This window comes from Primulina eburnea, chromosome 6 (assembly GCF_022965805.1).
Source record: "Primulina eburnea isolate SZY01 chromosome 6, ASM2296580v1, whole genome shotgun sequence".
NCBI classification, from domain to species: Eukaryota; Viridiplantae; Streptophyta; class Magnoliopsida; order Lamiales; family Gesneriaceae; genus Primulina; species Primulina eburnea.
In genome coordinates, this window is record NC_133106.1 from 496,810 (window position 1) to 523,917 (window position 27,108).

Genomic DNA, 27,108 nt, shown 5'->3' on the forward strand with positions numbered 1-27,108 from the left:
TTTTTGGATTTACATTAATTTAATTTATTGTTCATTAAATTTGTAATTGTAAGTTTTCATGATTAATTCTATATTTTTTTTTTATGCCTTATCTCTTTTCTTAAATTAATATGATATAATTTTCTTGTTGTTAATTAATGCATGTAAAAGAGTCCTATAACGAAATTAAATTCCTTTTAGAAAATTATAAGTTGTTTTTTTTCCGTTTCAAGGTATATAGTAGCTAGATATATGAGAATCATTATTAGGAAAACCATATAGAAGCATATGAGAATCATTATTAGGAAAACCATATAGAAGCAACTAATTTTTAGTTGGAAGCCAATAAATTCATCGAGTATTTTTTTTATTTGGGTCTCATACTATTCTACGTGATTCATGTGATGAGAATATAGTCAATGTTGCACATATTAAAATTCATCTAAACAAAAATAAATAATTTTATTATATTTTATCGATATATTAAAATATGTTTTAGCTGTGAATATGATTTTTTGATTGAGTCGTAATTCATACATGCATAATTATAATAAAATAGTAAAGGTAGGAAAAAATGCTCAATTTATATTTATAAATATTTTAAAATATGTTATATTTCAGTATATAATTAATTTATCTATAGAGATATATATTTTTTAACTAAAAAATCTTGTATTTGAAGACAAAGAATATGATACTTATTTATCAATTATCATATATAATTTTAAAAATAAATACTATATATTTAATAAAAAAAATTAAAATAACGTGTACTTGATTGAATTTTATAGCAACAGTTGGATTTAAACAAAATTAAGTTAAGGGTAAAACTGATTTTTTTTTTAAATATATCAGTTAAATTATTTATAATAGTTCATGTATCAATTTACAATTTATCAGCAGTACCTGTACCAAATGATTTTTACTCATATTTAAAACAAAAAAAAAAATTGAAAATGACGAAATATTTTGCTTAAAATTCATAATGATACCTCATGGTTGGGCCCACTACCCTTACAAGCACCAAATGGAAGAAAGGCCCATAAAAGGCCCATGTATTCTCCTATAAATATCAGGTTTTAGTGTTCAGCTAAGGCCATTCACTATATTATTTTTAGCAGCGCCCTTAGCTGCTCCCCCCATATATCCTCAGTCTCTGACTTGAGCGTCGGAGGGGCTACGTCAGGACACCCTTCTGGCCCCCTTCTAATGATCATATTTGTGATTTCAGGCTCAGGGTATTCAAAACCTGCGTCTGAACTAGTGACACTTGCGGAAGCGGACCCAAAAATTTCTCATGAGTATCACTTGGCGTCGTCTGTGGGAACATTAGAGTTGAGACGTAGAGATGGCAGGTAGGAGAGGGAGCAGAAAAACCAACACAGCATCGTCGCGTCCTCATATGGGACCCGAACAATCTCGTGTTGAGACAAGACAGGCACGATAGCATCTTGAGACGAGACAGGAAGAACTTCGTCAAGAGAAAAGAGTCGAACAGCCTCGTCAGGGAGCAAGATCCGAACAGCCTCATCACGAGACCGAGGACGAGCACCCCCCTCCCAATGAGAACGTGGGGAACTTGACCCTGAACAATTGGGCCGATTTATTACCCAAACAGTAGACGAGGCCATGAGAAAGAACCAGGAATCTATGTTTGCTGAAGGACAAGCCACTCGCCAAGAGCGAGAGGCGAATGTGGAGGGTAGTTAGAGTAGGGTGTAGGAGACGCGACCCCTCCCAAGTGAGAAGAATCCGGAGATGGACGAGATGTTGAGGGAAATACAGATGTTGAGGCAGCAGTTGGGAATCAGAGCGCCGGCACCCAAGAGAGGAAGTCCTTTTTCACTAGCCATTTTAGAAGAAGGGCTTCCTCCAAATTTTCGGCAGTCGAATGTGGGAGAGTACGATGGACATACTGACCCCAAGCAACACTGGGGAAGGTTTGAGAATGTGGTCTTGTTGCATCAATATTCAGATGGGGTCAGGTGCAGGGTGTTTCTGGGCACGTTGGTGAGGTCAGCCCAGCAATGGTTTAACACCTTGCAGCCAACTCTATACGATCTTTCGAGGATTTTTCCGCTGATTTCTTGCACAGATTCGCTAGCAGCAGAAAACACCAAAAAAACTATTTGAGCATGTTCGTGGTGAAACAACAAGAAGCTGAAACTTTGCGAGGGTTTGTCCAGCGTTTCAACAATGCAGCACTGGAGATACCAGCGGTCACTCCTGACATCATGATAAGTGTATTTTCCTAGGGACTTAGAGGATGAGAGTTCTTTAAATCGTTAGTGAAGAAACATCCATCAAGTTATGATGATCTATTATCTCGGGCGGAAAAATATGTAAATCTTGAAGATGCCCAGCGGCATAAGAGGATGGAGCAGCGGCCTGGGGTAAGTAGAGTTGAGGGAGCGGAAAGAGGAGGTAGGAAGAGAGGCGTGGGCGAGAGGGGGATTGATAAAGCTAGGGGCAGAGGACAATTCTCATCACATGTTCCTCCAGATGGGAGTCGTGACAAGTTGATGGAAGTGAAGGAGCCCGAGGGGAGGTGGGAGAAGTTGCAAAGGGTTGAGTGCACTGCTAGATTGCCTTCGCGGGATAGACGAGAAAGATCCTCATCCAGGAGTCGACAGAGGTCTCGCTCGTCCCCTAAGCGTGTTCAAGGCCCTCCATGGATAAATCAGAGGATTGGGGAGCAGAGAGGGGAAGGTCGAGGTCAAGATGTCCCTCAGGAGCCCGTCAAACCGAGGATGGGAATGAATGAGGATAACCACCATACGAGAGGAATGATTCATATGATCTCGTGGGGTGCTACTGATGGAGACTCTGGGCGAGATCGGAAGGCACGTGGGAGAAGGTTGGAGAACTTTGAGGTATCTAAGGGTGTAGACTTGCCACAAGACCCCGTCATCAACTTTGTGTTGGAAGACCTCCGAGGCGTTGTGACTCCACATAACGATGCCTTGGTGGTGACAGCCACAATTGCCAATTATGATGTGGCGAGGATATTTATTGATAATGGAAGCTCCGTGAACGTCTTGTCCAAAAGCACGTTGGATCGAATGAAGGTGGAAGGATTTGAGTTTGAGCCGGTCTCCATCCCGTTGTATGGGTTTGCAGAAAACGTCATCCCGCCTTTGGGTCAAATTGTTCTTCCCTTATCCTTGGAGAATGATCCTCAGCGGGTAACAAAAATGATAACTTTCATGGTGGTAGATATTCCATCATTGTATAATGTAATCTTGGGACGGCCAGCCTTAAAGGATTTTAGAGCCGTAGCTTCCACGTATCATCAAAAGCTTAAGTTTCCTGTGGGAAAAGGAGTAGGAATCTTGTGCGGGACCAAAAATTCGCGCGTCGGTGTTATGAAGGGGTAATGAGGGAGGAGGGAAAAAGAGCGCGTGTAGAGGTTAACATGATTAGGAAAGGAAGAAGTGGGTGGCTTGGTCCGGGTGAAGGTACACGAAGAGCAGAGGGGAAAGTTGGACCCAGAGTGGGAAGGTCTTTTCAGAGTGATTGAGAAATTTAATTCTGAAGCTTATTACTTGAAGAATGCTCAATACAAGGCTTTAAAGAGGCCCTGGAATACCTACCATCTTAGAAAATATCCTTATGGATTTTATCGTTGATGTATTTCATCTTTGAATTTTCGCATGTAATCAGTTTAAATTCAATAAAGTCAAGTTATTCTTTTCAGTTCATGAATGTTTTTGTATTATGAAAGTGAGAAAACTAAATTTTCCTGTTAAGGCGTCACCTAATAGAGGAGTTAGAGGGTGATGGTGGAAAATCTTTATTTTCCTGCTAAGGCATCGCCTAGCAGAGGAATCAGAGGGTGACGATGTGAAATTTTGATTTTCTTGCTAAGGCGTAGCCTAGCAGAGGATTCAGAAGGTGAGAGTGGAAAATTTTATTTTTCCTACTAAGGCATCGCCTAGTAGAAGTGCAGAGTTGGAAAGGAGAAAAATTAATTTTTTCCTGCTAAGGTATCGCCTAGCAGAGGAGTGAGAGGGTGAGGGTGGAGAATCTTTATTTTCGTACTAAGGCATCGCCTAGCAGAGGAGTTAGATGGTGATGGTGGAGAATTTTTATTTTCCTGCTAAGGCATCGCCTAGCAGAGTAGTCAGAGGGTGACGATGTGAAATTTTTATTTTCCTGCTAAGGCATTGCCTAATAGAGGATTCAGAAGGTGAGAGTGGAGAATTAATTTTCCTGCTAAGGCATCGCCTAACAGAGGATCAGAGTTGGGGGAGAAAAATTTTATTTTCCTGATAAGGCATCGCCTAGCAGAGGAGCAGAGTGGGGAAAGAGAAAATTTGTATTTTCCTGCTAAGGCACCGCCTAGTAGAGGAGCAGAGTTGTGAAGGAGAAAAATTTTATTTTCCTGCTATGACATCGCCTGGCAGAGGAGCAGAGTGAGGTAGAAGAAAAATTTAATTTTCCTGCTAAGGCATCGCCTAGTAGAGGAGCAGAGTTAGAGAGGAGAAACATTTTATTTTCCTGCTATGACATTGCCTAGCAGAGGAGCAGAGTGAGGTAGGAGAAAAATTTTATTTTATTGCTAAGGCATCACCTAGCAGAGGAGCAGAGTTAGGGAAGATAAAAATTTTATTTTCCTGCTAAGGCATCACCTAACAGAGGAGTTAGAAGGTGAGGGTGGAGAATTTTTATTTTCCTGCTAAGGCATCGCCTAACAGTGGAGTTAGAGGGTGAGGAGGTTGAAGTTTTATTTTTCCTCCTAAGGCGTCGCCTAGCATAGGAGTTAGAGCGTGAGGGCGGAGAATTTTTATTTTTCCTGCTAAGGCCCAGCTTAGCAGAGGAATTATGAGATGATGAGGTGAGAGTTTGATTTTTCCTGCTAAGGCCTGGCTGAGCAGAGGAGTTATGAGATGATGAGGTTAGAGTTTTATTTTTCCAGCTAAGGTCCGGCTTAGCAGCGGAGTCAAGTGCACGGGGAAGTGAGAATTATTTTCCTTAAAAAAAGCTTAATAGAGGACCTTGAAGATGGGGGCGACGTGGGCATACCATGTTAGAAAATTTTATTTGGTTTGTCGTTAACGAACGATATTTGCCGCTGCGAAAATTACGGGGATCGACCTGCCCGAGCAGGTCACGGGGATCGACCTGCCCGGTCAGGTCGTGGGGGTTTGGGGGCAACGCCCCCACAAGCTCTTCAGAAACTAGACAATCATTCTCAAGGGCGCGTGCTTGGGCGAGAGCATGTTTGGGCGTCGGGGCGAGCTGGCGGACGAAGGGCGAGGGGCGAGCGAGGCGAGAAGGGCAGGGGCGATCTCGCACGGGCGACCGTGCAGGGGTAGGGCGATCTCGCACGGGAAAGCGTGCAGATGGATGGGAAGGCGGCGATCTTGAAGAATCCGAGGCTTGACAGGGGCGAGCGGACAGCCAGGAGCTCGGGCGAGCATTCAGCAGGATGAAGGGTGAGCGGGCGAGCTCTGGCGTTGGGCGAGGGGCGAGCTGCAGGTGGCTGGGCAAGCTCGGGCGCTGGGCGAAGGGCGAGGGGCGAGCGGCGGACGAAGGGCGAGGGGCGAGCGTGGCGAGCGAGGCGATAAGGGCAGGGGCGATCTCGCGCGAGCGATTGTGCAGGGTACGCACGGCGAGGGCTCTACATTGGCGTGCAGGCGAGGGCTCGAGTGTGCACGCTGGGGCGAGAGCTCGGATGGACATGTGAGCTGCGATGGTGGAGAGTATGTGAGTTGGAGAAGAAATTATGCAGGAGAGACGAGTGAAGAAACGACTCTTATTTGCAGAGCCCAAACCAAATCTTGCCATTCAGGACGAGATTGTGATTTGTTTTGTGTTAAAGCATGCAAGGGTCATTGTCTTGATTAAGGAAAGATTTAGTAAAAGAAGAATTGTTTGAGGAATTAGATTCTGAAAGAAATTTTAACTAGATTATAATTATTGAGACTTGAGTCAATAGGTTGATAAGGAGTTATCTTCTAAGATTCTATCTTTGTTTTAAGTTTTGAAATAGTAATCGTGATAATTTTAAGATAGAATAAAATAAGTATGGATACACATATATTCAGTGCTGATTTTATTGAGTGTACCTGGGAATTGATTGGTTGGCCCCAACAGAGTTAAAGGAACTCAAGGAGCAACTCCAAGAGTTGTTGTATAAAAAGCATATCCGACCCAGTGCATCTCCGTGAGGAGCCCCTGTACTATTTGTGGAAAACAAACGGGAGTATAAGGTTATGTATTGACTATAGAGAGTTGAACAAGTTCACGATTAAGAATAAATACTCACTCTCGAGAATAGATGACATTTTTGACCAATTGAAAGGAGCCAATGTCTTTTCAAAACTCGATCTGAGTTCAAGATACCATCAACTGAAGGTCAAAGCCGAACATCAGCGACCTAGAGGACTCCTACAACCACTAGAAATCCCAACATGTAAGTGGGAGCACATTTCTGTGGACTTTGTGGTAGGATTACCAAAGTCAAGACAAAATCATGATGGGATCTGGGTCATCATTGACCAACTAACCAAATCGGCACACTTTTTACCTGTGCGAATGAACTACAACCTAGATAAAATAGCCATCCTGTACATGGACAACATAGTAAGATTACACAGAATTCCAGCAAGTATACTATCCGATAGGAATCCAAGATTTTTGTCCCGATTTTGGAAAAGCTTCCAAGAAGCCATGGGACCAAAGTCACCCTCAGCACGACCTATCATCCACAAACAGATGGCCAAACTGAAAGGACGGTCCAAACCTTGGAGGATATGTTAAGGGCGTGTGCTCTAGATTTCAAAGGAAATTGGAGTGAACATCTACCCTTAATAGAGTTCGCATACAATAACAGCTACCACAGTAGCATAGAGATGGCCCCTTATGAAGCGCTCTATGGAAGAAAATGTAGATTGTCCCTGTATTGGGACGAAATCGGGGAGAAAGCCATCACCGGGTCTGAACTAGTTGTAACGCCCCAGATTCGACGACCGTCCTCACTGTATCAAGACGAGTCTTTCCAGCGTGCTTATGTCCTCACTCACACGCACCCTAGGAAACTTCCAAGGAGGTCACCCATCCCAAAATTGCCCCAAGTCAAGTACGCTTAACTTTGGAGTTCTTATGTGATGAGCTACCGAAAAGAAGATGCACCTTCTTGATATGAGTAGTACATATCAAATATTTTAAGCCCTCTTCAACTGTACAGTTCATAACATTAAACAGTCTCGGAATCCCTCTCATTCGGTGTGGGATCGGTTCATTCATGTTCCCTCCACCTAGAAGCCTGCCAGGAGCCGCTCATTGTCCGTGCAACCTCATGGCACCGGCGATCACCCCCCGCCCTCTTCGGCCCCGGGCCTCACATGCCCACCAGCTTCTGCTTGGTTCGTCCCCGAACCACATCGTACTAAGAGAGGTCGGCTATGATACCAACTGTAACGCCCCAGATTCGACGACTGTCCTCACTGTATCAAGACGAGTCTTTCCAGCGTGCTTATGTTCTCACTCACACGTACCCTAGGAAACTTCCCAGGAGGTCACCCATCCCAAAATTGTCCCAAGTCAAGTACGCTTAACTTTGGAGTTCTTATGTGATGAGCTACCGAAAAGAAGATGCACCATCTTGATATGAGTAGTACATATCAAATATTTTAAACCCTCTTCAACTGTACAGTCCATTACATTGAACAGTCTCAGAATCCCTCTCATTTCGGTGTGGGATCGGTTCATTCATGTTCCCTCCACCTAGAAGCCTACCAGGAGCCGCTCATTGTCCGTGCAACCTCATGACACCGGCGATCACCCCCCGCCCTCTTCGGCCCCGGGCCTCACACTAGTACAGACCACGGTTGAGAAGGTAGCTATCATCAGGGAGAAACTAAAAACGGCTCAGGACCAACAAAAGAGCTGGGCTGACTTAAAGAGAATTCCTTTGGAATTTAAAGTCAGAGAGAAAATCTATGTCAAGGTTTTACCTATGAAGGGAGTGGTCCGCTTCAGCAAATCGGGAAAATTGAACCCAAGATAAGTCGGACCCTTCGAAATTCTGGAAAGAATCGGAACCCTAGCTTATCGGCTAGCCTTACCGTCTGACATGTCAAGAATCCATCACGTCTTCCACGTTTCGCAACTAAGAAGTTACATTCCCGACTCGAGTCATATTCTCGAGGTTGCACCTCTACTACTTGACGGCAACCTGAATGAAGAATTGAGATACGAAGAAGTCTCAATCCGCATAGTGGACACACTACAACAAAAACGCCGTTTTCGTAGGCCATTTTCGACTGTTGTAACTGAGGGTGTTGTTGAAAGTCTCTTCAACGACAACGGTTTTAAACCGTTGTCTTTTCTACCAACGACAACGGTTTTGCAACGGTGTTAAACCGTTGTATTTTCTACCAACGACAACGATTTTGCAAGGGTTTAAAACCGATGTCTTTTATACCAACTACATCGGTAGTATAAAAATGCTATTAAAATTTGCGACGGCATTGAAAACCGTCGCAAATGAAAACCGTTGTCGTAGCTGCATTTTGCGATGGTCTGTGAAAACCCTCGCAAATTACAGTTGCGATGGAATTCCTCAGAAACCCGTCGCTAAATGTAGCGACAGTATTCATGTGCATTTTGCGACGGTCTGTGAAAACCGTCGCAAATTACAGGTCCGTCGCTAATATTTTAGGTAAAATAAAAAAAAATTAATAATTTTATAAATCTGTGTTGTGAATTGGTACAATCTTGTAAGAGATAAAAACTTTAAGTGTCGTGAAGTGATAAAATCGTGTAAAAGATAAAATTTTAATTGTTTTGAAATGGAAAAAAAAAATCGTGTAAGAGATAAAAATTTTAAGTGTTGTGAAGTGATAAAATTGTGTAAGAGATAAAAATTTTAAGTATTATGAAGTTGTAAAATCGTGTAAATGAGAAAAATTTTATGTTTGGTGAAGTGAAGTGGAAGAAAATGGAGTGAATTTGTATGTATTTATAGAGAGTGCTGGAAGAAAATGGAGGGAGAACCAGGCGGGATCGAATTTTTGAAATTTACGACGGGTGTTTGCTAAACTGTCGCTAATTTTAGCGACGGGAGATTGCGTATCGTCACTATATTCAATATAGCGACGGTTGTAAATGATACGGTCGCAAATAGTAGCAACGGTTCTTGTTTAAACCGTCGCCAATATGAATGTAGCGACGGTATATATTAAACCGTCGCTAAAAATGGAGGGAGAATCAGGCGGGATCGAATTTTTGAATTTTGCGACGGGTTTTGGCTAAACTGTCGCTAATATTAGCGACGGTATATTGTATACTGTCGCTATATTCAATATGGCGACGGTTGTAAAAGCTACGGTCGCAAATAGAACCGTCGCGAATAGGAATTTAGCGACAGCATATATAAAACCGTCGCTAATATTAGCGACGGTTTTTCCAACCGTCGCTAATTAACGTTGTGTTTTCTAAAATCGTTGTCGAATGTCCAAAAATACACGCTAATAGACAACGGTTATTAAAAACCGTTGTCGTAGCCCAAAAAAATCACGCTAATAGACAACGGTTATTAAAAACCGTTGTCGTATACCAAAAAAAACACGCTAATAGACAACGGTTTTTAAAAATCGTTGTCGTAGAGATATCAATGACAACGGTTTTTAAGAAACTGTTGTCTATGAGCGGGTTTTTTGAGCCTACGACAACGGTTTTTTTTGAATCCGTTGTTAAAAGACAAAACACAACGCTTTTTATAAAAAACCGTTGTCGTTGATCTGTTGTTGAATGAAGATTTTCTTGTAGTGACACCAAAAAACAAGTGGTACGACACCGTACCATTCCATATGTCAAAGTACAATGGAATGTCTCATAAGAGACCTACTTATTTTCTTGAGTGAAAAATAATGTCCATTATTGAAATAAATTCATTCTCGCAAAGAACTTAAATGTAATATTTTTTTAAAAAAAAAATTGATATATAGGTGTTTCAAACGTTTTTCCTTCTTTAAAAAAGGACAATTTTTGTTTTGGAAAAGACTGGAATTATTATCTGCGCAAGGTGAAATTACAAATCAAAGTTAAAAGTACGATTTTGAAAATTTTTGTGAGGGACATGTTTCATGTTAGATTCGCACATCTTTTGACATATTCAGCAATAATATATCACACGAATTTATTATTTTGAAAGTTATATGTTTTGTAAACTTAATATTTCATTTATATATCGATTTTATTAAATAAAATCCATACTTATAAATAAAATAAAATTTGGTGTTCGAGCCTTTTTTAAAAAAATAATAAATTGAAAAAGACGATTTTATGTTCACAAAAACTCCTATGAGATGGTATCACGAGTCAATTTTGTGAAACAGATATTCTATATGGGTCACCCACAAAAAATATTACTTTTTATGTCAAATATATTATTTTTTATTATAAATATGGACATGATTGATCTGTCTCGTGAATAAAGATCCGTGAAATTGTCTTATGAAAGACCAGCTCTTTCATGTTTTAGGAGGTAGACAGGGGCCATGTATATAGCGTACAATTTCGAATAGAGGTAAGCCGATTGATTGTATATATTTGTGTGACCGTCTCATAAGATCGAGTCGACGCATCTCTTATGAGACATAAGAGCCATGTATAATACTGTTTTCTCAATATAAATATATTTCAATAAGTAGGTCTCTTACGAGACATAAAAATTATTTTTTACGTTAAAAGTATTATTTTTCACTGTGTATATAGATCGAGTCGACGCGTCTCACTAATATATATATCTGTTACACTTTTTCACATATATAGAATCGTGAGACTTTATAACAGGAGATCTACTCTAAAAAAAAAAAAATCCTTTACGCACCAAATATTTCATATCTCCTACCGATATTTTTTTGAAAGTTTGTCTCGTTTGTAGTTAAATTTGAAAATTTAATATTAAAATCTAACTGAAGCTAGCCTTTAGAATTTGGAAAAGCCATTGAGGAAACACCTGAAATGTCGTTACTTATAGGCTATAAAATGAGGGAAAAAATTGTGCACTTTTTAAAATCGGTCCCTTGTATTTAATATTTCAAGGACCGTAATCCATAAATGAGGAGCAACGCAGTAAATCAGTAAAATTTCCAATTGCCGCAATTAACTTCAAGTCCTAATCGTGCATGTGTATGTTTTCTTCTCTAACCCCATACTTAAATATATATATTCTTCAATATTCTCACCTTCTTCTTCAGATTAACGTGGACGACGGAGAGGATTAGGAATATAACAAATATGCATGTATGTACTTTTTTTAAAAAGAAATGTTTGATATTAACAAAATCCTCATCCTCTTATTTGTTGTTAAAGTAATTTATTTCTTTTTTATTCAGGAAGTTTAAGAGACGGCACTTCCTAGCAGGAGTGGAACGATTTGGCCTTTCTCCACCCCTTCGGAACAGGTTGTCATGTAGAACCCTGCGATGGCTGTACGTCTTTGGTGGTGGTCGGTCCTTTGAAACATTTTCAATCTACAGTGAATTGTGTGTTTATGATTCGAACATTTTGTAAAAGCTTCGTGTAAATGTAATTTTTTTTAACTTCCTGATTCCAGTTATTTCAATAATATATATTTTGAAATTTGAAGTGTATATATTATATCACTATATACTTCAAATTATTTTTATTTTCAATATCATTTTCTTTTAGTTAATGATGGTATAGTTTGATATTTACTAGCTGACACTATATATTGTTAATGATTATTTAGATACATGTGGAATGTGTAACATACTATTATGTATTAAGAAGCACAAAAACTATTTTATTAATGTTGGTAAATCCATAAGTTTTAACAAACAAATATTTGGTATTGATACTTGAGGTTAATTAAATTAGTTTTAAAGAATATTGATGAATTTTTATGTGTATTAATTAAAAAATCTAAATATTGATTGTTAAGCATGCTGGCATGAAAGATCAGGATGATTAAAATATTTTTTTAAAAAAAAACTAGGATTTGGTATATTCTTAGTTGTTGCTGGATTTATATTGATATTTGGTCTGTTAATTTGGTCAATTTCTTGAGAAAGTTGTCATTTTGTTCGCCTAGTCTCTCGGTTTCTGTCTATGACCTTAAAATATGTTATGCTTTTTTGTAAAACTGTGATTTCATATTATTTTGAGTGGTTCTCATGTGAGACCGTCTCACGGATCTTAATATGTGAAACAGATCAACCATACCGATATTCAAAATAAAAAGTAATATTTTTAGCATAAAAAGTAATAATTTTCCATGGATGACCCAAATAAGAGATATGTCTCACAAATATGACCCGTGAGACCGTCTCACACAAGTTTTTGTCGTGTTTTTTTGTAAAACTGTGATTTGATATTATTTTAATTACAATACATTTTTTTGGTGCAACTATGAATCATAACCTACATATATTAATCAATACATTCATGTTTTGAATTTATTATACTAATTCAATACTTTACACACACACAATATTACAATGCGTATGTGTATTCACTAGTTAAAAATAAATACATCATCATCCTCCATTTTTCACGACCATCATTATTATTTTGTCATTTGCTAATATTATCCCATTTTGTTTTGATAATTGCACCTTTACCCCGCGGACAATATAATTGCAATTTACCATTTGGGCAATTTTTTGTTTTTTTATTATAACACACATAGAGAGAAGAGATCGAATAAAGAAGAGACCCGGTTAATCTGACAAAGTGAGAGCCGCCATCTGGGCAATTTTAATAATGAATTTGGATAGACAAAATTTACACACATATATGATTTTAAAAAAACTAATAGATCCTATGTATGTGTGACTAAATTTAATAAAACTTGATTCTATCATGGGATAATTGCTTTACATATATGATAGAATCGACCATGAAATGAAAATGATCATTGATAAAAAGATGTATGAAGTACGGAGACGCTAGAGACAGGAAAATAAATTTGGGAAATCATAGCCGACCCTAATTCATCTTCAAACCGCTGATTTGAATATATGTCTATCATCAGGCAAATCTCACCGACGACGATGGCGTCCTTGTACTCTCAGATAATCCCACCCTTTTCCCCAAACTCCAGAATTCAAGTATCATCCTCATCGCTCTCTCTCAGATTCAAGCGACCTGTTGTTAAATCGGGATTGTACTCAGCCGAGCACTTGGAGCTCAACGCACAAAACGTGGACAAGGTTCTCGATGATGTCCGCCCCTACCTCATCGCAGACGGTGGTAACATCGACGTCGTATCGGTTGATGACGGCATCGTCTCGCTCAAGCTTCAAGGTACCCTTTTTTTTTGTTTTTAATCAATATATCATAATCTGTTCGATAACGATGGAGAAATGGAACAGGGGCGTGTGGAAGCTGTCCTAGCTCAACAACCACCATGAAAATGGGCGTTGAAAGGGTTCTCAAGGAAAAATTTGGTGACGCCATCAAGGATATCTCCCAAGCCGACGAATCCCAGGGCCAGGCGGCAACCGTTGATGTCAGTTTGTTTATTGCTTTGAACTAGTTTGTTGTTTGATTGAACTAGTTTTTTGTTTGCTTTGCAGTCGGTGAACGCTCATCTGGACATTTTGAGGCCGGCTATTGACAACTATGGGGGAAGTGTGCAAGTGATATCCATTGCCGGTGGGGATTGTCTCGTCAAGTATATCGGCCCCCCCACCATTGGATCTGGAATTCAAGCTGCCATCAAAGAGAGATTTCCAGGACATTCTCAATGTTCATTTCATTACATAGTTTCGTGCATACATTCGGTGTCATTTTTATGATTATAGCAATAAATGTAATACATTTTTCTACATCTGTCCGGTAGTATCAGACCACGTTTCTCTTGGATCTTGGTTCTCTCGTGCTCAAACGCAGCGGAAGTTTTAAAATTTTTAGATCTTTACAATCAAGATGTATTTTGACACTCATATGATTTTATACTTAAACCATTCATACGGTGTTGTAATTATACCTTTAGTGAATTAAATCACTTGACTCCAACTAATCCGGTATAAGCGGATATAGCTCTTGATAAATCCCTATGAACGATATTTAAAACTCTTTCTTTCAATCTTCAAATCAGATTCACGATTAGAAGATTTATTCCTCTTCTAAAATTGCACTAGAAATTTAAAAGATGTTTTTCGCTGGAGATCAAAGTTTGAGAGATGGCTCAAACTCTTTTTCAAATTAGAGAGGGCCGAAATTTTGAGAGAGGAGAGTGGAGGCTAAGGTTTTCAAAAACTGTGAATGCATTATTTTTATTTTTAACTCTAAGTCTGATATACATATATATATATATATATATATATATATAAACTTAGGGTCCATTAATTAAATTAAATACTTAATGGGCTTAATCAATTAATTATTCTAGTCCAACTAGTTTGATTAATTAATTAATCTTTTAAAGTTCAATTAAGAACCTTAATAATATGTATGTTGGTCTTATACTCCTACAAATCAATTATACATATACTCATTACATTTAATTTAATTTCCTCATAAATTCGACACTTGAATTTAATATTTAAATTATTAATTTAACTCCTTGAATTTATAAACTCCAAAATTTAATATTTAATAAACTCAACTTTTGAGTTTAATAAATTAAATCCTCAAGTTTTAGAAATTCAACTTCTTGAATTTATTCTCTCCAAATTTCATAAATTCAATTTCTTTAATTACTATATCATAAATTCAACTCCTTGAATTTATTTTCTCAAAATTTAATTATCATAAATTCAAATCATAATTTAAATTCAACTCCTTAAATTTATTAACTCAATGTTTTATATAAATTCAACTCCTTTAATTTATTATCTCAACGGGAGCAAAATAATCCAGTACTTGTGTGACCCTCAATGTTTCAGGGATACAGCTAGCCGTGAGTTCACAACTCTTTGTGATTCATGACATAATCTTTTATTCGGGCTTACCCTAATTTGACTCATTCTAGGTATCAACAATTGATCATGAATATGCCAGAAATCATATTTCTGATTAAACTAATCGAATCATGGTATGAGCGTCTAGTAGCATCACCCCATGATTCCGTAGGTATCACTGATATTGCCTGCAAGAAATAGTCGGTTATGATTAACGTACAGTACGATCCCTTCATCTCATATATTTCGATCGAATCTGCAACCATTGGTTCATCGAGGGTTGCATAATAATTCGATAAATATGTGATACATATAAATAGTGGCATCACACGTACCATTGAAGAACTCCTTCTCCAATGTATATCTCATACTCTGGCCAAAGATTCCATGCACTAATAATTTCATCAGATCACATAAGATATCTACACCCGCAGGTGAGCGGTGAATCCCTGACTACAATGCACTGGCTCCTATATGTGTCGCAACTGTACCCAACCTTGCCACCTGATGACTCTCCTGGACCCAGGCAAACGAGTCAAAACACAGCCCTAACATATAGAGACTCAGTGTTATCCCAAGTCGTAAGTACTAATAGTGTACAATCATAACCACGACTTATCCTCTCAATGAATGATAACCACTTGGAAAGTCCGAGAGAGAGTTGTTCGGTATAATCATCATATGACTACCCATCTGCATGATTGGACATCTCTATGCCCTTACCAAAAAACGCAGTACGCAACATCACAGATGCTAGTCTCGAGCTCAAGCGAAATTTATCCATGTTTTAGACGGCTGAATCGACTATGAACGAATTTAGATCATACAGTGTTTATAAACGAGTTTCAACATTGAATTACGATTCATTTGTATTAAAGTATAATCAAGGTCTTTATCTATGTTGTTCACATGAGTATACAGATAAAGAATTAACAAACCATGAAATAATGAATTATATTAAAATAAAGATTGTTCATTACAACTGAGTCAATAAAATTCCTAGCCAACAGCTGGCTTGCAGGACATATACTCTAACAGCTTCCCCACCAAATATCATCAAAAGCCCGCCCGCTGTTGGCCCCTAATCATCATTCTGCAAACAAAGACCAAATATAACACTTAATTGGAAAAAGATATAAATATAACAGCTCTCCACTTGACATTTGAGTGATAGTTCGGTAAACATAGACAAGGGTCCAGTGAATGACTCACATATATATGTATATATCTAATACATATCATTAATCCGAGGCCTTGAACTTCCTTGGCCTTTTGGATTGAGCAGGTGATGATGGAGCTTCAGCTAATCTCCCAGTACCCTTCAGATTATAAAATAAACAAATGCCAGTATCACCAAATTGCTACCGATTTGTTGAAACGAAACAAAAACCAATTACAAGCGCACCTTACGCTTTTGATCCTTTTTGCCGAATCTTTCACCTGAAATCCAATCGAGTTCCGATCCGAAGTTAGAAGCGCACCATGATCATTATAACATTGAGGCAATATAAACCACAAAAAGTAAAGAGTGAGCAGACGAAATAGGGGTGACATTTTTAATTCACTATAGGTTAATATTACCTAAAAAACTTGTAGGATCAGGTGTAAAGGTCCGATCAAGCTCTGTAGCTCGCTGTGAACGCTGTTTATGTTATAACATTACGTCATGCTTGGTCATTGTCCGAACATGGTAAAGTTGTAACAAGGAACGGTATATTACATATACAAAGCATATAAGTTTAAATTCCAACCTTTGGTGGTGTTCCAGGAGTTTCAGCATATGCACCATCACGATACGATGATCCTTCTGCTTCCTTGTATAGCAACTGATAATTGGGAAAGATGAAGGTTGTGAAATAGATAATAATGCCAACACACACAGATATATATATATATATATATATATATATATATATATATATATATATATATATATCTGTGTGTGTAAATTAAGATGGCCAGAAGTCAAAAGACATGTTCATTCTTCAACGATGGAGCAAGACTTTGCAACTTCTGACATTTCATGAACACGCAATACAAAATGTTTGAAACCCAAAACATGGATCTGTTAAGAATTTTTCTAAAGAGATTCAACCGCTACCTGTCCATGCTTGAATATCATTTAAATTTTCGCTACAATAATAATAATAATAATATTTTTAATATTTATTACAATTATAGTTACAAAAATTAAAATACAAAAATTAAAATATTATCAAACAAATCACTATCATTTATATATATAAAATAATGATCATAATATTAATAATTAAAATAATAACTTAATGACCATTTAATAATAATAATAATAATAATAATATAAAAATATATAACAAAATAAAATAATTGTTAAATAATAATTATTACAATATTTAATTAAGAAATTAATTGTAATTCATTTCATTCACGTTTCAATTTTTTTAATCAATCAATTTTTTTTTTTAATCAATCATTTGAATGGAATACATCTATAATTCCATTCCTATTCTCATTACATTCCAAAGTACCTTTTTCCATTCAGTATAACAAACAGGTCCTAAGACACCAAAATAAAGACATCCTATGCCATGGTAATATAAGGTAGATTTGATATCATATCAGACATAATATGCTTAAGTGAAGCAAACAAAATTTAGAGCACACAAAAGATACAAGTAAGCAATGGGAAAACCAACCTGTTTCTGAAGATTCAATAGACTCAATATTTCCTTTCTTAGTTCAAGATGCTCCGAGCATACAGCCTTTGTGGGAACTCTCGGTTTTAAATTCACCTAGAACGGAACAGACAGATTATTCAACCATATAGTGGAATAAATACAGTTAGCAGAAACCATTAAAATTAACCAACATATATGATTTTTAAGAAATGAATCCATATTACCGTTCCAACTTTCAAGTAAAAGAATGAACAATCGAAGCCATAATATATATCAGACAACTTTAAGACAGAGAAAATTGAATGGGGCTAAAATGTAAAAATAGAATTTGAATCTTTCAAATATCATTTCCCCTAGAGAGTAAATATTAAATAAGCTCTTTGATCATAGATCTTCATGCATAACATTTAGTCATCAAAAACTCGTAGATCTTGCCCTTTAATAAGTTAAAATAAGTTCTTCTACAGAATGCTTTCCAAGTTGTAATCAAATAATCCACTACCTAAAACTTTTACAACATCAAACCATAACAGAAAGGCGCATATAAATGTGCTAGTGCTCAGGAAGAAGAAAGCAAACCCCAAGGTCCTGCAAAGTCTGCTCGACCCGCTTAATAGTCCTAAGTCCTGCTGATGAACTTGCAACTTGCACCATTTGCTCATGTGCATATGATCTTAAGTAGACACGCATCTGCATAATTCATTAATCAGCAACCAGTATAACCCTCTTGTATCAAACTGATGTCCAGTGCTATGTAAAAAATGGAAAAAAGAGTAAAAGAATTCCATCGTTCATGGGTGGATTATGTCCTCCAACAATTTTAGATCACAAAACATAGAGCAGGAAAAGTGATAGGCATCAATAACTTAAGAAGCTAAAAATGAATGCCACCAAAAAGAGAACAGGAAGATGATGATGAATCACAAACTTTATCTAATTCAAGCCTACCATGCGAAGAGAAGAGATAACTGAAGCAATTTCTGCCACTGGATTTGTGGCCATAGAAGAGGGAAACTGGGGATCCATAGAAGGGGAAACATTATCAGCAGCAACAGTAGCCATATCAGTACCAACCAGTCCAGTATCTGAAATAACTGGCAATTCTGGCTCTCTGGAAGCCTGAAGAACAAGAATGAATTCACCTATGTATAGTAAATAACAAATGAAGGATGGTAAAGGCAGGCAATTTGAATGACTAGTATCTGATCCTGGAGTGCTCTTTGGCTGATTCTCATTCAGTACATTAATATTTAAGAGGGCTGAGGATCAATCAAACAAATGATGGTTTTATGCAAAACTTACAGGAATCCTACTACATCTGTAATATTTAATTTTTGTGAATTAGATATTATTCCGTAAATGATGGGGTGAGGGTCTAACCTTTATTGTCTTCCGAGCCTCAGATATTCTCTTCGCTTCAGCAAGAACCTAAAGATGCCAAAAGTTGAGAGAAAGCACTCGGAAAAGATAAACAAATACTTGTAGGATCATTGTTGTGTCACCAAGATATAAAACCAAGAGTCACCTCAACATCTCTCCGCTCTTGCTGCTTTGTGTGAGAAAGTACCAAAGACAATGCACGCTTGCGCTCAATTTCTTGGGACTTGTTGTATGGTTCCTATATCATCGGAAAGGCTGATGTTTCAAGGAGACCATGATAGAAATGCCGGATGATCATACATTTACACAAAGCAATAGAGTGATAATGTCACTCTGTAATAGGGGTGCAGGGATACAAGAAAAGCTACGAGACCTTAACAAGAGGATGTCCCGCGACATCACCTAGAGATGGAGCCCTAGCAATCATAATAGCTCGAGATACTATACAAATGGAATTCAAGATAAGCATCAGAAACTTCTTAAAGATCACATGATTAAAAAACAAAACGATTAGTTGCTCCATATTTATATGCTCACTTCAGGTAATCCAACTGTGATATCAATTATGTAAAACCGTAAAATACCACTGTAATAGCGATTCTTCAATTCCTCCACAGTTTTTGATGAAGGGAACCTATCAGCTATCACAACGAAGCGAAGATCGAACCGCTGACACATATCAAATAATTGATCTGTCTCTTCCTTTGTCCATACCTAATGCAACACAAAGTAAGATAACAAGAAGCTACCATTGAACACACCTCATTACAACAAAAGAACTAGGATCAATCATATTTAATCACATTCTTTCAGTAACACCAAATAGTTCAGGGCATGAGTTAAATTGAATATTCAAAACCACCTACCTTTCAATCTGAGATTCAAACAGAATGTGTAAGCCTCACTCTAGTGTGTACCATATCTTTAATGTTTTTGATCATTTATTTGTTACTACTACCTCCCAAATCGAGTCAGTATAGTGATTTGGATCTCCAGAAATGAAGTTCATTTCTAAACAAAAATTTATTTGAAAATTTATCCATTTAAAATAAAACTTGCAGGGACTATTATTCTTTAACATAGTAGAGATAGCATTTTCAGTTTATCTTACAAAAAATATCAATAATGTTAAACAATATTACATATGTTACATATAACATTTTCTTATCCAAATAGTGAAAATATGGTATCGGAACCACAAAGAATCAGCGGGTTTCCATACTAATCAGCGTAGTTTCTCATAATAGCTTACATTTATTATGATATTTACAAAAATTGAAGTAAAAGAGGTGGGATAACAACATTACTCTGTACAAATTGATTCATTGATCTGAAATCTGAACCAAATACAAAAGAGCATCCATTGGTCCATAATTAAAAAACCAAAATATTTTGCAGTATAATATGAGAAGTCAAATCTAAATCCATACAGGATCAGTCAAGCACTTCTCGTACTCCTCGTCGGTGTACTTTATTACATCAACCGACTGCAATACACCAGTTCAGAAAAGTCAGTTGATGAATATAGGAACACAGAGTCACAGGCCAAAGTTATCAGTGGAGAGATGTTTATCACGTGGAAGATAGAATGTTTTGGTGTACCTTATTAAACTTTGAAAATGAATAATCACCCGTTGGTGGGACACCATTCACAACTCTAACCTATAAACAATAAACAGCAAATACTTGAGATATCTCGCAAGTCGTAAAATTCCGAAAGTCAATTCTAAAATCAAGTGAAACACACCCAATGATAGAGCTGCAAGTCGTCTTTCCTAGCAGAATTCGTAAAAGGAAGCCATTGCCATGTGATCTGAAGAAAACTCCCAGCATATAAATAAAAAGAAATCCAAGAAACTTATATCTAGAACAGAAAGCACGTGAACCTTCTCGTTTTCGGGTTGCGCTTTTCGTTTCAATTGATTAAAATCAACGGCGGGCATCAAAGGCGCCAGCCCCCCTGTAAGAGCGTAAACCTACGGCATTGCATTCCATTCAACAGATGAAAACACATTACATTGATGTATTGGAAGAAAAATAGATAAGAAAATTCGAAGGAAACCTCGCGTGAAATGCCATCAGGTTTTCTCTGAGATTCTCTGGGAGCCTTGGACTTCTTTTCTTGTGATGGCAATGCACTCTTGGGCAACCCCAAGATGTCTTTAGCATCCATCGCTTCGAACCCACAATTCAGAAATTTTCTTGGGAGTAGTTGGAATTGGACTCGAACAAGGCTCAACACAGATGAAGCTTGAAGAACGCGACCTAAACTCTCTCCATTATCGCCGAGGCAGTATTTTGCTCGAGAATAAATATATGTCGTTCCGGAGATGTAATGATTTTTTTTAGTGATAGACTTGCATACTTGTAGATTTTCATTGACTTTTGTATAATCTGGTTTTGCAGGATTTTTAGTTATTATAAAGTTAAATTGGGTTAATTTTTCAAAAAGGATGAATGAATCACTATACAATTTATAAAAATATTGACATATATAACTATCAATCTATACTTTTTAATAATACATAATAATTTATTTATCAAAATCTAATAAATAGATAATAAAAATACTGAAAATATAAGATATATTCTTTTATAAAAAAAAAAAAAATCTAAAGTTCATTATTGAGAATATGATCAACATCGCTTCACATTCGGTTCGTTATTGTATCTCTCTACACATTGACATTTACTCGTTGTTATTGAGTATCAAATAATTGATCAAAACCATCATATTCATAAACTTGTTCTGATAAGGATGGCGAAGTTTTATTATCTGTTTCAACTGGAAATTCATTAAAAAGACACTTCTGACAAAGAAAATTGTGTAATGCAACACAAGCCAATTCAAGCTCGACTAGTGTTGTATATGAAATTGGAGGAGCTGTTTTGAATATTTTGAACCGTGATTTAAATATATCAAATAATGTAGGGACCCGGGCTCTAACTTTTCTTTGGGATTAAATGGATCATAAAAACAAAATGGTCAAATTTTTTTTTTTTTTTTTGTTTTTACATTAACTCAACTATAAGTTAACACAAGAAGATTCTATGTTATTCAACAACATAATATACAACCGTAAAATACAAATATGTCTAGTTCCAAACCATATCCGACAACTAGTAATTAAATACAGTACATGCCAAAAGTACAACTACTAGTCCTTCTGCTAAGCCCGAGATCACCACGCTATGTCCATCTCTCATCCTCTGCGTGACCCAGATCCTGCCCCACCTGTTCTTATGCACACATACAGACATAACAACAGCCGGAAACTCCGGTGAAAACAAATCCCAGTATTAACATGTATACATGCATATAATCAATTAAACATGAAACATACTATCATGAATGACATCATATGCACATGAAATGCAATGCGAATCAAATCATGTCTAGACTCGACTCGACTAGAACTCTAGGGATCCCGGTGTGAATAAGACGTCAATGGTTGTCACCTACCCTCCCACTCGGGGTGACTGTACGTCTTATTCCTAGACTTCGGTCTGAGCTGTATCAACGACTGCAATAGGAGTCAAGGCTGCTCCTAAGCTGAGATACACCAAACATCTAGATAGTTGACAATGGCTGTCAACGACTCTCCTATCTTAAATGCAATGACTATCAACCTGTAACAAAGCATGCTCATATTCATATCTGAATATTACAATAATCTTACATGCTTGAATACAATTCTATAATCAAAGCAAACTCATGTAACAAGATTTGAATATAATTCTATAAACAAGTCATAAACATGTTACCATATATACAACAATACTAGTATGTGATTTTGGTTTGGGAAACTCAAATAATATCTTATTTGAGTTGTGGCTTCCCAAACAACATGGTTTATACCTTTCGTTGCACAATTGCTGTCGCTGTCACCAATACGAATCTGAAATGGAAATGTTGATACACAATCTATCAATTTCTAATCTTAATCAACACATACCCATTTAAATACTTGATTTCGATATTCTTTCAACGGCATAATCTCCATATTAAACCATCTATATCAATTCTCCTAATTCATAGTCGATAACGGTATAAATCTGATACCATAACTCAGCTAATACAACTCAATTCTATACGGTGTCCGTTCTTAATTCCGCTTGTAATTATACGATGTCTAATATGTCAGAAACAACATATATGAATCATATCTGATTCTTTCAACATCATAATTTCAAGACATGCCAAAACATAGTAAAACTTACGTCCACGCGTAGCCTACAACGATAGGAACACGGTACCGAAGTCGGATTTAAAATCTGACGGACGGATTGAAATAAAAAGGCGTAAGGATTTGAAGCTTTCTCTCGGGAGCCTTATCTGATTCTTACCTCATTTTCTGAGGAATGGCAACATGATATACGTTTATGTATATATATCCCTTGTATGCTGATGAGACGTGTCACACATTTGCTCAATTCCAAACGGCGCTCGGGCGGTCGAATCTTACCGCCTGGGCGCGAGCTCGGCGCTCGGGCGGTTAAGTTCTACCGCCCAGGCCCGGAAGGTTCTGCCCGCAATGCTAAGTTCTGGCGCTCGGGCGGTCATAAATTACCGCCCGGGCGCCACACATTCTGCCCGAACATAATTCCATTGAACATTGGCGCTCGGGCGGTCACTTTCTACCGCTCGGGCGCCACTAGTTCTGCCCTAATCTTATGAAATTTATATTCTTTGTCCAATCTGGTCTTGTAGTGGCCCGTTTATAATTATATCTATTTAATTCACTAATCTCATAGAAAATTATGATAATCAAATTCTCGGGCATTACATTTCTCCCCCTCTTAGATAAGAGTTCGTCCTCGAACTCACAAGAAATCAATTAAATCAAGTGAAAGGGTAATGTAATCAAATATTAACTGAATACTCACATTATAGGAATAACTCGGGATATCTCTGTCTCATATCTGCTTCTATCTCCCAAGTCGCTTCTTCCACGCCGTGACGACTCCACTGAACTTTCACAAGTGGAATAATCTTCGTTCTGAGCTTCTTTTCTTTTCGATCAAGAATCTGTATCGGTTGTTCCACATAGCTCAATGTCTGATCAAGTTCTGCTTCGTCAGGCTGAATGACATGAGAAATATCTGGCATGTATCTACGCAACATTGATACATGAAAAACGTCATGTATACCAGATAAAGAAGGAGGAAGAGCAAGTCGATATGCTCGATCGCCAATCTTTTCAAGAATTTCGTAAGGACCAATGTATCGCGGAGACAATTTCCCACGCTTGCCAAATCTGACAACGCCTCTGAATGGAGAAATTTTCAAGAATACTCTATCTCCCTGTTCAAATACCAACGGTCTACGTCTGATATTGGCGTATTTGGCTTGCCTATCTTGTGCCGTCTTCATTCTTTTCTGAATAATCTTGATCTTTTCAGTCATGTCACGAATCATATCTGGCCCAAGTTCTGGCACTTCTGCGATGTCATCCCAGTATAGCGGAGATCTGTACTTCTTACCATATAATGCTTCAAACGGTGCCATCTCAATGCTCGTTTGGTAGCTATTATTGTAAGAGAATTCGCAAAGAGGTAAGGAATCTTGCCAGCTAGTGCCAAAATCTAGCACTACTGCTCTCAACATATCCTCTAGAGTCTGGATAGTCCGCTCTGACTGTCCGTCTGTCTGAGGATGGTAAGCAGTACTCAGGTGTAATGTCGTCCCTAAGGCCTGCTGTAAACTGTGCCAGAAGTGTGAAGTGAATCGGGGATCACGATCTGATACGATAGACTTCGGCACACCATGCAATCTGACTACCTCTCGTACATATATTTCCGCCATCTGATCATGCCGATACGTCATTCTATACGGGATGAAACAAGCTGATTTGGTCAATCTGTCGATAACGACCCAAATCGCATCACAGCCTCGGGAAGATCGGGGTAACTTCGTCACGAAATCCATGGAAATGTGGTCCCATTTCCATTCAGGAATAGACAAGCTCTGAAGTAACCCTCCAGGCTTCTTCCTCTCGGCCTTCACCTGTTGGCAATTTAAGCATTTAGACACATACTCTGCGATGTCTGACTTCATCTGTTTCCACCAGAACTGCGTCTTCAGATCATTGTACATCTTCCTGCCACCAGGATGGATGCTGAACCGACTACATTGTGCTTCGGACATAATCTGATGCTTCAAATCTGAAACATCTGGCACAACAAGACGGTTATTGACGTACAAAACATGATCACGCACCTGATATTCTGACAAATGTCCTGCTCTGACCATCTGAGCTGATTTTTGCACATTCTGATCGGTTCGTTGAGCTTCTTTGATCCTTTTGATCAAGTCAGGCTCAACTTGAATAGCAACAAGTCGTAGTGGCCTCCTGTCTGTATCAAATTCTAATCCAGAGAAACAGCAATTTTCAACGAGTTTTGTAACACCTATCGTCGATAAGGATAAGGAACAAACCTTTCGACTCAAGGCGTCCGCTGCTGCATTTGACTTTCCTGGATAATATTTGATCTCGCAATCAAAGTCTAACAGATCAAGCCATCTACGCTGCCTCATGTTCAACTCTGACTGAGAAAACAAGTATTTTAAGCTTTTATGGTCTGAGTAGATCTCAAATTTCTCGCCATAAAGATAATGACGCTAGATCTTCAGTGCAAATACGATAGCCGCCAATTCAAGATCATGAATGGGGTATCGAGTCTCGTGAGTCTTCAACTGTCTTGAGGCATATGCGACCACATGACCTCGCTGCATAAGAACACATCCCAAACCTCTGTGAGAGGCATCACAATATACAACGAAATCACCCGTACCTGAAGGAATCATCAAGACAGGTGCACTGGTCAGCCTCTTCTTCAATTCTAGAAAGCTAGACTCACACTCTTCAGACCATAGGAATGACGCATTCTTCTGTGTCAATTGTGTGATTGGCTTGGCAATACGGGAGAAATCTTGGATGAATCGTCTATAGTATCCTGCTAGACCCATGAAACTGCGTATCTCTGGCACAGAAGTCGGTCTCGACCAACTGATCACAGCTTCCACTTTACTCGGTTCTACAGAAATACCATCTCCAGATATGATATGTCCTAAAAAGACAACTCGATTCAACCAAAATTCACACTTTGACAATTTGGCATACAATCTCTCATTTCTCAGTGTCTGCAACACAATTCTGAGATGTTCTGCATGCTCATTCCTGTTCTTGGAATACACCAGAATATCATCGATAAAGACAATCACAAAATCATCCAAATACCTTTGAAAGATTTGATTCATCAAGCCCATAAATACCGTCGGAGCATTTGTTAACCCAAAAGGCATAACAATAAATTCGTAATGCCCATACCTGGTTCGAAATGCTGTCTTCGGTATGTCTATATCTCGGACTCAGAGCTGATGATATCCGGATCGCAAATCAATCTTAGAATAAACAGAGGATCCCTGCAACTGGTCAAATAAATCATCAATTCTAGACAAAGGATACTTGTTCTTTATCGTTGCCTTATTCAGTTGCCTGTAATCGATACACAACCGCATCGATCCATCTTTCTTTCGCACAAATAGCACCGGAGCGCCCCAAGGAGATACACTAGGTCTGATATATCTCTTGGCTAGAAGATCTTCCAACTGTGCCTTTAGTTCTTTCAACTCTATCGGTGCCATCCTATACGGAGCTCTCGAAATAGGAGTGGTACCTGGAATCAAATCAATACTAAAATCTACCTCTCGCACTGGAGGTAACCCTGGAATCTCCTCTGGAAACACATCTGCAAATTCCCGTACTACTGGCAAATCTGCCAATGTAGGGCTAGATTTTTGAACATCTACAGCATACACAAGGAACCCATCTGCTCCTTTCTGTAACAAATTATTCATAGACAAAGCCGAAATCAAGGGAATCCGAGATCTGGAACCCTTTCCGTAGAATTTCCACTCCTCTGCCATTTCTGGTCTGAACCTGACAATCTTGTGAAAACAATCTACAGTGGCTCTGTACTTTGTTAGCATATCAATTCCAACAATACAATCAAAATCATCTAACCCGAGTACTATGCAATCTAGATCAATTTCATGACCCTCAAACCGTAAGATGCAATGTCTAACCGTAGTCACCGATATCAAACCACTTCCTAACGGAGAAGTAATAGACACAACATCTAACAAAGACTCCACAGGCAAGGAATGCAATAATGCAAATCGTTCTGATATGAATGTATGCGATGCA

The 27,108-nt window shown here is 38.0% G+C and overlaps 2 protein-coding genes across 2 annotated transcripts; one reads left to right on the forward strand and one right to left on the reverse strand.

Moving 5' to 3' along the window:
• The first annotated feature begins 12,888 nt into the window (after positions 1-12,888).
• LOC140833700 (nifU-like protein 1, chloroplastic) lies at positions 12,889-13,784 on the forward strand. Its single transcript, XM_073198025.1, is given in 4 exon segments — positions 12,889-13,260; positions 13,329-13,465; positions 13,533-13,691; positions 13,693-13,784. Coding segments are annotated over 4 exon segments (612 nt in total). The 5' UTR covers positions 12,889-12,974; the 3' UTR covers positions 13,723-13,784.
• Positions 13,785-15,755: 1,971 nt separating this feature from the next.
• On the reverse strand, positions 15,756-21,249 carry LOC140833699 (SWR1-complex protein 4-like). The gene is made up of 16 exons (XM_073198023.1): positions 20,961-21,249; positions 20,785-20,874; positions 20,646-20,711; positions 20,501-20,560; positions 20,329-20,385; positions 19,483-19,612; positions 19,272-19,339; positions 19,044-19,136; positions 18,899-18,946; positions 18,467-18,637; positions 18,098-18,208; positions 17,537-17,632; positions 16,613-16,687; positions 16,443-16,503; positions 16,267-16,301; positions 15,756-16,180 (listed from the first exon to the last, which is right to left on the reverse strand). The coding sequence occupies exons 1-16, from the start codon at positions 21,069-21,071 to the stop codon at positions 16,103-16,105; spliced, it is 1,350 nt and encodes a 449-aa protein (XP_073054124.1). The 5' UTR covers positions 21,072-21,249; the 3' UTR covers positions 15,756-16,102.
• Positions 21,250-27,108: the final 5,859 nt, after the last annotated feature.